Source organism: Drosophila sechellia, chromosome 3L (genome assembly GCF_004382195.2).
Source record: "Drosophila sechellia strain sech25 chromosome 3L, ASM438219v1, whole genome shotgun sequence".
NCBI lineage: Eukaryota > Metazoa > Arthropoda > Insecta > Diptera > Drosophilidae > Drosophila > Drosophila sechellia.
In genome coordinates, this window is record NC_045951.1 from 16,503,581 (window position 1) to 16,516,597 (window position 13,017).

At 41.8% G+C, this 13,017-nt stretch overlaps 3 protein-coding genes across 10 annotated transcripts in view; 2 read left to right on the plus strand and 1 right to left on the minus strand.

The window, feature by feature from the left end:
• Positions 1-7,603, plus strand: part of LOC6606030 (four and a half LIM domains protein 2) — a 56,949-nt gene extending 49,346 nt beyond the window's left edge. For 6 of the 8 annotated variants that reach the window (XM_032718725.1, XM_032718726.1, XM_032718727.1 and 3 more), the window contains 3 exons: positions 6,033-6,202; positions 6,329-6,515; positions 6,576-7,603. In XM_032718725.1, the coding sequence (XP_032574616.1) occupies positions 6,033-6,202; positions 6,329-6,515; positions 6,576-6,733 (515 nt within the window). In that variant the 3' untranslated portion in view covers positions 6,734-7,603. Of the gene's footprint in view, positions 1-1,493; positions 1,661-4,678; positions 4,915-6,032; positions 6,203-6,328; positions 6,516-6,575 lie in introns of those variants that run through there. The other 2 variants (XM_032718730.1, XM_032718729.1) reach the window with 2 other exon arrangements.
• A 78-nt stretch (positions 7,604-7,681) lies between these two features.
• LOC6606031 lies at positions 7,682-9,097 on the plus strand. The gene has a single exon (XM_002030806.2). The coding sequence runs from the start codon at positions 8,439-8,441 to the stop codon at positions 8,991-8,993; it is 555 nt and encodes a 184-aa protein (XP_002030842.1). The 5' UTR covers positions 7,682-8,438; the 3' UTR covers positions 8,994-9,097.
• A 384-nt stretch (positions 9,098-9,481) lies between these two features.
• On the minus strand, positions 9,482-12,625 carry LOC6606032 (RNA polymerase II degradation factor 1). Its single transcript, XM_002030807.2, has 3 exons — positions 12,454-12,625; positions 10,080-11,140; positions 9,482-10,023 (listed from the first exon to the last, which is right to left on the minus strand). The coding sequence occupies exons 2-3, from the start codon at positions 11,137-11,139 to the stop codon at positions 9,815-9,817; spliced, it is 1,269 nt and encodes a 422-aa protein (XP_002030843.1). The 5' UTR covers position 11,140; positions 12,454-12,625; the 3' UTR covers positions 9,482-9,814.
• Positions 12,626-13,017: the final 392 nt, after the last annotated feature.

Genomic DNA, 13,017 nt, shown 5'->3' on the forward strand with positions numbered 1-13,017 from the left:
TACTAAATACTGGCTATTTACCAACTCAAAATATGATCCCATCCAGATCTTTTGGATACCCACTGAGCTCACCTAATCCCACACCAGTGACTCACCAGATAATATTCATGGATGCTTGTACATTTTTTTTTTTGATTTATTTACTCTCACTGACACGCGTCGTCGAAGCAAAGATTTTGGGATTTTAATTTCTATTCTCCCCCTTGATTTGTGGCTTTTAAATTGCCTTGGTTCGGCATCATTAGAATGAAAAATGATTATTATGCTGCTTTCGGAGGCGGAGGTGCGGCAAAATTGCGAATCAGCGGAAAGAATTAAATAGAATTTGGTTTTTGGCACCCAGCGAATGGGGCTTTCATTTTGAGTCAAGTATATAAAATGGGTAAATGGATATTCAGTTGGCCGGTCGAATAAAATGAATTTTGGGACTACTGTGGATTGCGAAAATTATTTTATGTCTTATTTTTGATTTTTGGCATTACACTTTTTCATTGCACCACATTGATGTTTAGTTCCCACTTCACTGAACCCCGACTTTGATCAGCCAATTACTGAAATATTTTTCTAATGAATTTCGATTTTTTTTTATTGACTTTCAATTGATTGATTTGCTGGTAGCGAACGGAGGGGAATCCCACGCACGATGCGATCATCCAACGCGTGTCGATCCATTTCCGTGAGTCGAGCGAATTAATCAAAAACGATGCCAGCGAAATGAACTTCATTCCGCTACGCCCTATGGTCATAATGTTCCGTCGCTCCAAATCGGGACAGAATTGATTAGGCACTGCAACTATTTCCTATTCGATCGCGTCCCAAATGCCACTGGGCGTTGCGACCATGCAACCAACCAGTCTGAACTCCAAGTTGTGATCAGTTGACATGTTCCTAGCCACAATGCATAATGGTTGCCCACACTCATAACCGTGGGTAATCTGCATAAACAGAGGCTATATCAAGTGCCATGCGCCGGCGGGTTCGTCAATCTCCTCCCGGGCCGGTTCCTTCACCCAAAATAGTTCATAATTGCCCCACCAGCGGGCGGAGATCGGCAGATTGAAGTCTCTCGACTGCCTTGCCAAGTGTCACACAGAGCGAAAAGTTCAGATTTTAAAGTATCTTACAGATATTTCCTTGTATAAAACAAAGATCATTTCGAGCGATTTATGAATGAATATTATAATCGAGAAACTAGCAACCCTGACCATTTGTTGCTCTTTATTTTCCGATTTTAAGACAATTCCCTTCAAATAAAGTGATCTTATTTTTGAGCAGTGCAGCTATTTCAGCTTGTCGGCTTCGATACAACAAAATGATCTGTTGTCGAAGGCGGCATGCAACAGGTACCGCCTCTCCAGTAAACAGTTTTCATTTCCACTCAATTCACTTTTCACTCAGCTCGATTCCATTTGGACTCGTTTCTCTCGTTGCGGGTTTGTCTCTCTGAACTCCGCCGTCTGCTTTTGTTTGGGGCCCTCGACTCGGGATTTCAGTCTCAAAGCGGCTTTCAAAGCGCGTGGAATGTGCCGCGGATACAAAAGAATTTGCTTAGCCATCAATTCCCCGTAGACAGTGTGTTTGTTTTGCTTGGAGCAACGTGTTGCATGCGAATTTGATGCATAAACTTTGATTATCTCGATATAATAAAGAACCAAAAAAAGTATTTCCGCATCCAAAATCCGTAGTTGAGAGACGCCGGCGCTGATTAAAAGAAACCAGTGGCCGTTTCCAATTATAAACATATTGTTGTTTAGAGCAATTCACCTGTAAACAATATGAAAAAGTGTACCCAAATGGCTTCTGTTTTCATACTGTGTAATTTGCAACAGCGGGTAACAGCGAGGAACTAGCGACCCACATTGCGTATACTTAATGCCTGATTTCACTTTGCACTCGCTCACACATCCTGGGCGTATACGTAACGAGCGGCCCACACATCGCACACATTACACAATCCTCAGGTTGCAGCTGCAAGTCACCCCAGAAATGATATCTAGACACTCGCACCGCCTCTGCTCAACATACTTACATTTCGATATCAAATTCAAGTCAAATTCATAAATAACCAAAGAAATTTAATGCCACCAAAACCGGAAACGAAATTGGACCCATTTTGGCTGCATTTAGTGTCAAGCGATGGCCATATCGACGCGTTCCACATTTAAATTTGATCCGAAATTGGAAAACATGTTAAACAATTACAGAAACATATGAATATGCACGCAATTGAGTTGGAATTTCTTTCCATTACAGCTGTTGTCATTGCAATTGAATATCAATCGAAATGAAATCGCTTGCAACTTATGCCACATGGCTTTCAATTCAATTCGTTAATGGCGAAGCGAGTGATTCGGTCGATTCCCCTTGGGGCAGTCCACTTAATTGCCTGGCTAATTAAAGATCCTATCTATGGGTTCCATCATGAACTCCCTCATACTTGACCGCCAAAGCTGATCCCGCTCAGCCGTTGTCATCCGTTGGTCTTATCAAAACAAAGGCCTGCAAACAAGCAAATTCAATTTCTCTTTTCTCCGAATCTCACAGACCAATAAATCTCGTCTTTTAAGCCAACTTTGTGCCCTGCGGCGGGTCAAAGTCAAAGATCTCGCAGTGGAAATCCAATATTGCGGCAGGCCGCTAAATGAATCCCATTTTAATGCACAGCTCAAAAAGAAGATCTCTAAGCTGGTTAAATTAATTGTTAATCATTTAAGTATTATCTTAATGATATATGTACACAAAATTCCTTCGCTATTTGCAGATACTTCTCATATCTTTTCATAATGATAGCTCATTTTTATAACCGAAAATCTCATTGTAATCAGAAGCAAACGAATTCTTCAGATTTAAAAGAAAAGCTTTAGATAAAATGTAAAGATTTCATCAACTGCATATGTGGTACTTCCATTATTTATCAAAATCATTACATTTTTTCTTTCTGTGTGCGATATTTGCGCTGCTGACGGTTTCCAATTGCAATTAAAAATGCAGACCATGCACGAAATAAGGGTTTCATTTTGGCTTCGGTTTTTTGGCTCGCACGGCGTTTGGGCTTAGGTTGACATATCCGAATCCGATTCGAATCCACTTTCATTTTCGGAGCTGTGACACTCTGAATGGGCCAATGCAAATGTAAACGCAAATGTCATCAATCAGCGGCGTCGCACTCGCAGTCGGCGACCTGTCAATATATCATTGCCTCAATGCCTCGCCACTTGACCCTCGGAAACCGAGCGTCAGTGCTGCGGCGGCAACGTTTGTTGTAGGCGTCGGTTGAGACTCCAATCTTTCAGTGGGCGATGCCTTTGGTCTTTGCGGAGCTGACAGCCCATCACAATTAGTTATAATTATGTTAGACGCTGGTCGCTATAAATAAACGTTGTTTATGCCCCACCATTTGCCCGCAAAGAGCGTCGCAAACCCATACGAATGCTGTGGTTGCGAGTTGGTAACCCAATATTGATGGGACTAACTGTGGGGTCAATTGAGTTTGAACTAGATAGAGCTTAGCAGTCGATAATGGAAGCCAATCTATTATTATTTCTCTACTGAAGTCACACGCGATAAAAACTTGCAGCTCTGTTTGAATTTCATATGACAATTGACAGGTTTTTCACATCCCCAAGTCAAAATAAATACTAATGTTTTACTACGAAGAGTAGCTTTGCTATTTTTCGGATTGCTTAAATTCATATTTATGAAAGTTTAAATATTTGCTTAGGGTTTATAAACATTTTAGAAGTAAATAATGTTATTGTTATTAACGAAGTTTAGATTTTGACAATCATATGTTGACATTTTCGTGACATGTTGACTTGTAACTAACACTAAAAATTCATTAGATTATAAGTTTTTGTTTAATATGACCATTAAATTAGATTTTGATGTATAATACTTCAACAAATCCGGACTAAAAATCAGCATTATCATTACAACCTCGCACCTTCATCATTTGCTCTTCAGACCCTAATCTTACATCATCAACCCAATTCGAAATCCATTTCTTGACCATTATGATTTCTCCGGCATTCCTAGTTATCCATCTACACCTTCCCAATTCCCAATTGTGTGGGTTTCTATGGCTATTAATCCACTCTAATCTATTCTATTCCAATCTGAGCTTCCTGTGCGCTTCTGACTTGGACAATTTCCTGCTTCAATTTGCGCACAAGCTTCGGGCAAATCAGAAAAAAATTGTTCACGAAGTTTAACAAATTTTTGGTCTTGTTGTATTTACAAAAAGTTAATTATTTAATGATTTATGATAGCCCGTTGTTGTTTCATTTCCATTATAACCAATTTGGCTTGGGATTTTATTTATAAGCATTCGCTAAGTTAAATGAAACTCGTTATTTGGCAAATGATGTCATAGAGGCAACGCCTTCGGATCATACCAGATCCATGGGTGAAAAAGAGAGAGACTAGGCGTCGCCAAATTTGTTTTCTGTCCAAGTCCAGAGATCGATTCCAGATAAGCAAAGTTTGCTGGTTGGTGTGGAATATCTTAAATGAGTTTCGATCTCAAACTGACCCACTTTAGCGATGGCATGAAGAAAACTGCATTTTTCGTGACTTATCAAGGTGTTCTTGTTTAGAAGAAAGGGGCAGGTCAGAACTGAAGTCATTTAGCTGGGTACACTTTCCATTCGTGAACTAATCCGAACAAGAAATACAAAAGGTAGCGCTCGATCATGACCGACGTGGATGTACTCAGTTCGAGAATGAAGTCTCGGCTTCACCTGCAAACTAAAACGATTGGTGCCGAGCGGATCAAGAAGGCCAAGGATAACAACGAGGACATCGCCGTGCTGAGCATGTTCCTGCCCAACGCCTCCGCCGTGGAGGAGAACCGGAACTTTTATTGCCAGTTGGGCGATTATTGTCGCCTCGGCGATCCGCGTGCCAGCAAAGCAGGTAACATGGCCAGCAGTAATATTCCAGTGGTCCACACACTCATAAATCGATCTTATGTTAATTAACGACGGATGAGACATCATAATTTATCAATATTATTGTCCGAAAACTATTCAAATTGGCCAGAAGAAAGGAACCGCCCACTGGCTGGTGGCGAGATCCATAGCGTCATCGCCATCGATGGATGATGATGAGTAATGAATCCATTTAAGGGGGTCTCTCAAACAAGACAGACAACTAATCTATTACTTTATAAATCTAGGGTCTATTAACACTGCAAAGAAAGACAACCTATAAAATTTAAATAATCAAACCAATATTGTAAAGTAAATCTTTTTATTAACAAGGTTGATTTTTTAAAGCATGCATACTATTTCTGTTATGAAGTACGATTTTGGTATTATTTAAAAAATTAACGTAGATGAATAAAATTAAGGTCGAGTGAAATTTAATGACGCATTTGAATTTTCGTTAGACAATTTAGCACAACTCCCAGAACGAATTTTCCCGAGAATGCCCCTGCTGTCTTGCTTGGCAACCGTGAATTAAAGAATAATTCGCAGACGACATAGTCAACATTTCCACTCAATTACCCGCACTAGCAGACCTTTTTTTTCTCGTGACGGAGAAAATTTGCCTCAACTCTTTTTTGTCTGATTATTTTTGGCGAGCAACATTACGAGCACGCAATAAATAAAGCAAGAAGATAGCAAAGTCCTCAAAGGTTTATATGGACTACTAACACTGCAATAGCCCTAAATCATATAGGAAATGGCTTTTGTCTCGAGACTAGCCAAAATTTGCGTAATTTCTGCATTAATTATTATGAAAATGTTAAAGCCAAAGGGAAGAATCGAGCGGGACGTGACTGGCACCCCTCGCTTTGGGAAAAAAAAAGTTGCATGTCTGGCTGACATAAAGAAAGGATTGTCTTCCATCCACTGATTGACTCTGCCCTCAATCTGTCGCTGCTTAAAAATTGAGTTCTCCTCAGATTGAATTGATAGGCTCCGGAGCTGGGTTAGTGGGTTGCCAACGTTCAAGGTTCAAGGCCTCAAGAAGGCGGAAATTGATTTCGACTTGAATTGATTTTTCCCCACCCGCTATTCTGCTTTCAGGCACCAAGAAGATGGAGTATAAAACCAGGCAATGGCACGAGAACTGCTTCTGCTGCTGCGTGTGCAAGACGGCCATCGGGACCAAGTCCTTCATCCCGCGGGAGCAGGAGATCTACTGCGCCGGCTGCTACGAGGAGAAGTTTGCCACGCGCTGCATCAAGTGCAATAAGGTAAGGAAGATGGGAGCATGGCTATGTGAATGGAACTTTAGTTCAGATTTCGTAGTACACCCTATTTCACTATTAGTATCATTGTATTATTGAATCTAATACGATCTAACCTTCATGTTGCTTTAGGTCATCACCTCGGGAGGTGTTACCTACAAGAATGAGCCGTGGCATCGCGAGTGCTTCACCTGCACCCACTGCAACATCACGCTAGCTGGCCAGCGATTCACCAGCCGCGACGAGAAGCCCTATTGTGCCGAGTGCTTTGGCGAGCTGTTTGCCAAACGGTGCACGGCCTGTGTGAAGCCCATAACAGGTGAGCCAAATAAACGATATATATCATGGAAATCTGACTCAAAACCCTTTTCCTTATCAGGCATTGGCGGCACACGTTTCATCTCGTTTGAGGATCGCCACTGGCATCACGACTGCTTCGTGTGCGCCAGCTGCAAGGCTAGTCTGGTGGGTCGTGGCTTCATCACCGACGGACCCGATATCCTGTGCCCCGATTGTGCCAAGCAGAAGCTGATGTAAGGCATCTGCAACGAGTCTGGATGTGGGAGAGCTGTGGAGCAGCAAGCTTAAATTAGCCATAAACAAATTCAACGAAATTATGGATCAAATCAGAGGGATACTTACAAGTGGAAAACGATGAAGAGGAATATACACAGATGTATTAAACGATATACAAGAGATGATATGCCTTACACTTACATTAGATATGAGAAAATTAGCTGAAGCTGATGATGATGATGAGTCCTACTAAATCAAAAGCAAATCAAATTTTGTAAACTTCAAGTCGATAGTGTTAGCTAAAATCTATGGTAACTTTGCTTTATCTTCACGCGAGTAGAGCGGCACATCAGATTGTATAGAAACTTATTATTTGTAATTGCATTTCAGAACGAAATCAAAATCACTAAACAACAAAAAAAATGGAAAAACCCAAAAAAATCAATATGAAATACTGATCCAATTGTAACTATTGTTGCCACATTGAAAAATGTATGTTTATTTATTTATTTTAAGTTTTAACCAAGCGACGAGCGAGTCGAACGCGATGAAAGTTTCCTAACCGCTGGTTTCAGTTCTAAACAGTTCTATTGTATTAAAAACCATACACGATTTTTGTTTGATATATATAGTACATTATGTTTATTAAACAGAAACACAAGGAACACACACGCACACAGACACAAGTCCTAGCAATTTAATTGTTTAGTTTATATTATTTTCGTTACGATCCCTTCGTCCGTTTACCTATTTACCTATTTTAGAGACTCCGCTTACTTGAAGCACTAAATACACACACACACAAATAATAATGATAATTGCTACACAACATTATATCAATGTCCTTTAATAAAATTCAATCTAAATAAATTAATAAATTATCAACGAAAATTAATGGTTTTTATGCAGGAGCTGTGTAAAGGCATTACATCAAGGTCTGTATTGTCACCCCAAAAATTTCAAAAACTTATAACCGATTTTTGGGGTGACCACTTGTTGAATTTTCACGTTGCCAGATTGAGCGACAAAGGTGAATACAAGACTTAGCTTTCAATTAACAATAAATATAGCTTTTTTTTTTACATTTCTCACTGCAATCTCAAAAATTATGAGTTCAATCAACTACAGAGTTTTTTTTGGCTATTTTTATGGCGAAAAACATTCTTTAGAACCATTATTATGTATCTTTCAAAATGAAAAGCTTATATATTTTATATTTGATCAACTTCATATGTATATTTCTCTCCCAAGACAAACATTTCTTTCACTGTGGGTGATTTGAACCCTTCTCATATATCTTCGGGGAATATAACACTTTCACTGCATGATAATATCGACTTGCGCGATTGGCAATACACATCGCTTTCGGGGCCAGTTGAAGAATAATATAACAGAAAATTGACAAATAAATGCAAATAAGTAACTCAAACAGCGGAAACAACTCAAAACCAAAGCGCAGCCACTGCTCAGGGCACGTCTCAAAGTTGGGTTTGGGCTTATTGGCCATGTGCCAGGCGAAGTAAAGCCAAGCCAAACGCCTATCCAAACCGAACAAAGGCAAATACAAACAGTGCTCAGTTACACTCAAAATGCGTACAAAAAACGGGTAATACGCGGTGAAAAAGCGCAGCAGTTGGAATAAGTTCGTTGGCCAAGGCGAAGCCAAAATTAGTGCACCCACAGGCCAGTGCCAGAGCGGATCTTCTCTAGACTTCGATCATTCGACATGCAGTTGATCTATTTGACGCTGGGATTGGGTCTGATCTTCACCACAGCCATTCAGGCGGCCATTATACCACTGACCCTGATCAAAAACGGAGTTGGAGAGAATCAAGCGCTTCCCATGGATACGGAGAAGTTCGGTTACCTGGAATTCAAGCCCAATGGATCACTAATACTCAGAAGGACGCCCAATCAGAGCGGCAATAACATACAGGACGTGGTGATGCTGAGAGGAGTTCTTCAGGCTCTCAAAGTGAATCCCTCGAAAATGTCGGAAATCCGTGGCGAAACGCCATTGAGCCTAAGGATTTATGGAGATGGAGTGGAACACAAGTTTCCGCCCATACTGGAGAATATCATCCAACGCATTCAAACGTATTTTTCGGTTTATCGCTTTACGGATACAAGCAAACCCGGTGGATTGCAGCGAATTGAACTTACTACACAGCCGGCGGAGGATTCTCCGGATGTAACCACAATAAAAGCCGAGAACAATGATGAACTGATAGAAGTCGGAGACCAGGACGCGTACATTACAGTGGGTGATGATACAGACTAGAAATCACGCTATTTATAACATATTTATTCACCTAGCTATGTAAGACGATAAAAGTGCCGTACTTTAAATATTTTTTGAAAATATATCACCCTCATTCGCAAATATCAGGGCACGTTTCGACGTTACTTTGTATGCAGGGTTGTGAATCGGTCCCTGTATGATTTTATTTACCCAACCGTGTAATAGTTGCAATATTTGTATGTTACTGGGGATTTTCTGGTCTACGCATAAAGCTATGCGAATTTCGGCGAATTTTTGGGGGTCATTGTCATTACGTAATCAATTGCTAAAATAAATGCCTTGCATGGTAGAGAATTAAATAAATATTTTAATTATTGTTTTGTTTTTCGGTGATATACGAATAGTTTTTTTCATAAAACCTTTTTAAAAACCTTTCTGTGGTCGTAAAAAGTCGTAAAATTTTCCCACATAGCCCCAACCCAACCTAAAATTTCCATTCCCTGCATTCTACATTTTACATTCACTTTTTTATTGTTCTGTTTTACGTTTTCAATGTTATGGTTAATGAATATGTAATGATGATGATGAATACGAACTTTTCGTGATGATAATTATGAATGAATGTCTCTTTCTCGTTTCGCTGCTGTTAATTAATGTCTGGAAAATGGAAAATGTTGCGGATGCGTGTGTTCTATGTTAGTAATTAAATGTACGATTGGTGGGTGGATGGATGGTGGATGAGGGGAACCCCCTGACCCGGTCGTCATTGCGCCGGGCCAGCTATGAGAATCAGTCGTAGAACCAAAGCTGCCCAAGGGATGAATGAGATTCAAAGATTAGTTCTGGTTCCAGCCGAGGCTCTAAGCCTGCGGCACAATGGCATCGGCGATGATCTCCTGCTGCTTCGGCTGCTCAGTCTGGATGGCCTCGGCGGGAAGAATCTTGGTCTGTCGATCCGCCCGGGTGGCCTTCATCAGATCGGTCTGAATGCTCTTGATCAGCTTCTTCTGCTCCTTCATCAGCTCGGTCTGAATGGTCTTGATCAGCTCCTTCTGCTCAATTCCGGCGGCTGTGAAAAACATGACATGGTCAAACCGATAAAGTTTGCTTAATAAAAGACCTCACGTGGTTTCTTCATTATCTCCTCTATTCCTATAGTTTTCTGTTCCAGCTGACGGCCGTTTTTCTGCTCCTTAGCATCAGGAAAAGTGGGCTTCAAATCCTGAGCAGCTTGTTCAAATACCTGTTCCTTTAGCAGGGGCTGTTCCTTCAACAGGGACTGTTCCTTTACCACGGGCTGTTCCTTCAACAGGGGTTGTTCCTTTAGCACGGGCTGCTCCTTCAACAGGGGCTGTTCCTTTACCAGGGGCTGTTCCTTCAGCAGGGGCTGTTCCTTCAACAAGGCCTGTGGTTCCGGCGTGATCTCAGCCAGCGGTTCCGGCTTGATCTCAGCCAGCGGTTCCGACTTGATCTCAGCCTGTGGTTCAGCCTTCAGAGTCTGCTTTAGAGCAGTTTCGGCAGATGCCAACGCCGGTTCGGGTTCCTGCTGGATGCTGCGTGCTCGGATGGTGGAGATGGGCCAGGTGTAGAGGGGACCATGCACCACATCAACCACCGGAGTGTGATAGACCTGGGGCAGACGGTAGAAGTGCCTGGCCTCGGTGGCAATCAATGGCTGAGTATTGGCTGGCGTTTCGATCAGCTCAATTTTCTCGGTCTTCAAGCCCTGCAGCTGCTCCTCCTTCTTGGACCCGCTTGGTGGGAACAGCGAGGGGAAGAAGCCCGCTCCGGCGGAGGCTGCGGATGCTGCCGCCTCGCTCAACTGACCACTCACGATCTCGACGCCCTGCTGGGACACCTGCTGGATCTGGTTGGCAATCTCGCCCGTGTTCTCCCACTGCTTGGTCTCCGGAGCACCGCCAGCACGGCCAGATCCCACGGCATCCACGACCGGCACCACCTGGGCAGCAGTTCCAGCAGGCACATACACAATCGTCTCCTCATGGTGGTGCGGAGTGGCCACGCGGGCCAGTGGCGACAGTCCGTGGACATAGCGGAGAGCGGGTTCCAGGTGAACCTGCGCCTGCGGAGTCACAATCACGATGTGCTGGGCCGTCGGCTCCAGAGGCCTGGCCTGACCGCCCATTGCCGCCAGGGACAGACAAAAGGCCGCGAGGAGGAACATTCTGTAGGGGGAAAGGATGATAAATCGATCGTGAAGAATTGTGTATACTTAAACAATGCGAATATAATTCGACATAAATGAGCTTTAATAGATACGTATATAAAAGTATGATTTTGAATTTTTTGGAAGTGTACACAGAATTAAGTGAGTAGGTGTAACTATAGTGGCGCTTACTCAATATTTCTGGGTAGATGAATCCCTACTGTATATTATTATCTTCTTAGCTCAAGTGCAGTAAACGGGTCTAGCCAATGGTCTATTTATAGCCGCACTCCTGCCACCGCACCAAAGTCCATTCTAAATTTAACGTTAACGTTTAACGTTGCCTGGTCGGACAGGATGCTCCTCGTACTTGCATGGATCGAGGGACTATCAACCGGTTTGCAATTGATTGGCCAGGCCATTGGAACTTCTTTGCCTAGCACTTCTAGTGTAGATACTAGCTAATGACTGCAAGCAGCTTTATGGCTTAAATCGGTACTTGATAGTCAAGTTCGTCGTCCCCACCTCTTTACAAGTGCTCTTTGTGTGGTAGTTGCCAAGTTCGGTTCTTAAGTCTTTTGTTTGTGGGTAAAAAATATGTTATGCGATCTGGGAACATCACTTCTTATTTTCAAGACTTGTGTGATTAAATTCTATCTTTAGATAAAGTTCTTCAAATGTTATTGTACAATAATATATTTTATAAGTCGTTTTTTTTAATATTAAATTCGATCTTTTGATAAAGTTCTTCAAATGTTATTGTACAATAATATATTTTATAAGTCGTTTTTTTAATATTAAATTCGATCTTTTGATAAAGTTCTTCAAATGTGATTATGCAATAATTTTGTTCTTTCGATTTGTTAGCAAATAAAATTCGCATTGGGTTGATCCAGTTTTTCTTTGATAATATTAAGCCAATCGCTTTTAAATAAAAGCTTGGTCCTTATTTCATTCTATGAAATTGTATATATTTTCTGTTTCTATGTTTCTGAATTTCTATGTCTTTTTCCCCCTAATTTCGAAGCTGAAATCAATAATTATTTATATTCTTCACGTCCAATTTCAATCAATTTAAAATAACCTTAGCTTTCTCATAAAAAACTTGTATTCTTCATAAATACTAGATTTTTTGTACTCTTCTTCGTGGCTTTATCCCATAATTTCGGATATATTTACTTTCTTTTCGCGATTTTATGGCTAGACCTAGCCTATAACTTAGTTGTTTAATGACCCCATGAAAAGAATTTAAGACCAGAGAAAAGCGAGATTGAATTAAGCACACTTTTTGAAATAAGCCGAGCATAAACGCAAATTGAGGGTCAGACTTACATTTCAGTAGTTGATGGGGCCTTTCACGACTTTCCCAAATCTAGGCAAGTAGTTTGATGGAGTTCTCTGGTGGCCACACGATCCGCAATCCGCTCAAGAAGAATCTAAATAATCACTAGTCAGTCTGAACACAATGGCAGTGCGATGAACGGGCTCAGTCTTCAGTGTTAACACGGCGACCACTTCAAGGAAACTGGTGGCCAGTGCTGCTCAGCCATGGCCTTTTATAATGTGCGACCACAGACCCCTTACCCTGACCTATCCCAAGAACAAAGAGCTGAAGACCTGATGGAACTGGAAATGCGCAGCTTCCCGCAGGAAAGCCGAAGGGGGAACCAAGTCGTTCGCTGGCCAAAAGAAGCCCGAATAGCCAACAAAGTTGGCTGGCCAGATACATTCTGGTTTCAGGTTCGCTTGCAGATGGCAGATGGTCAACGAAGATGCCGTCTTGGCCACATCCCCGGCCAAGTTCTGGGCCTATCAAGTTTGTTAAACCTGCCGCGTAATAGAAGTCAAGCATGGCATGGGCGAACGCATTGAAGTCGCATTGACGGGCAAAGGTAC

Excerpts from the sequence above, each read along its gene's own strand:
- LOC6606031 (XM_002030806.2), top strand. The coding sequence starts at position 8,439 with ATGCAGTTGATCTATTTGACGCTGGGATTGGGTCTGATCTTCACCACA.
- LOC6606032 (XM_002030807.2), bottom strand. The coding sequence starts at position 11,139 with ATGTTCCTCCTCGCGGCCTTTTGTCTGTCCCTGGCGGCAATGGGCGGT. Across the intron at positions 10,024-10,079 it reads GGAGATAATGAAGAAACCAC|CCGCCGGAATTGAGCAGAAG; the intron begins GTGAGGTCTTTT and ends TGTTTTTCACAG.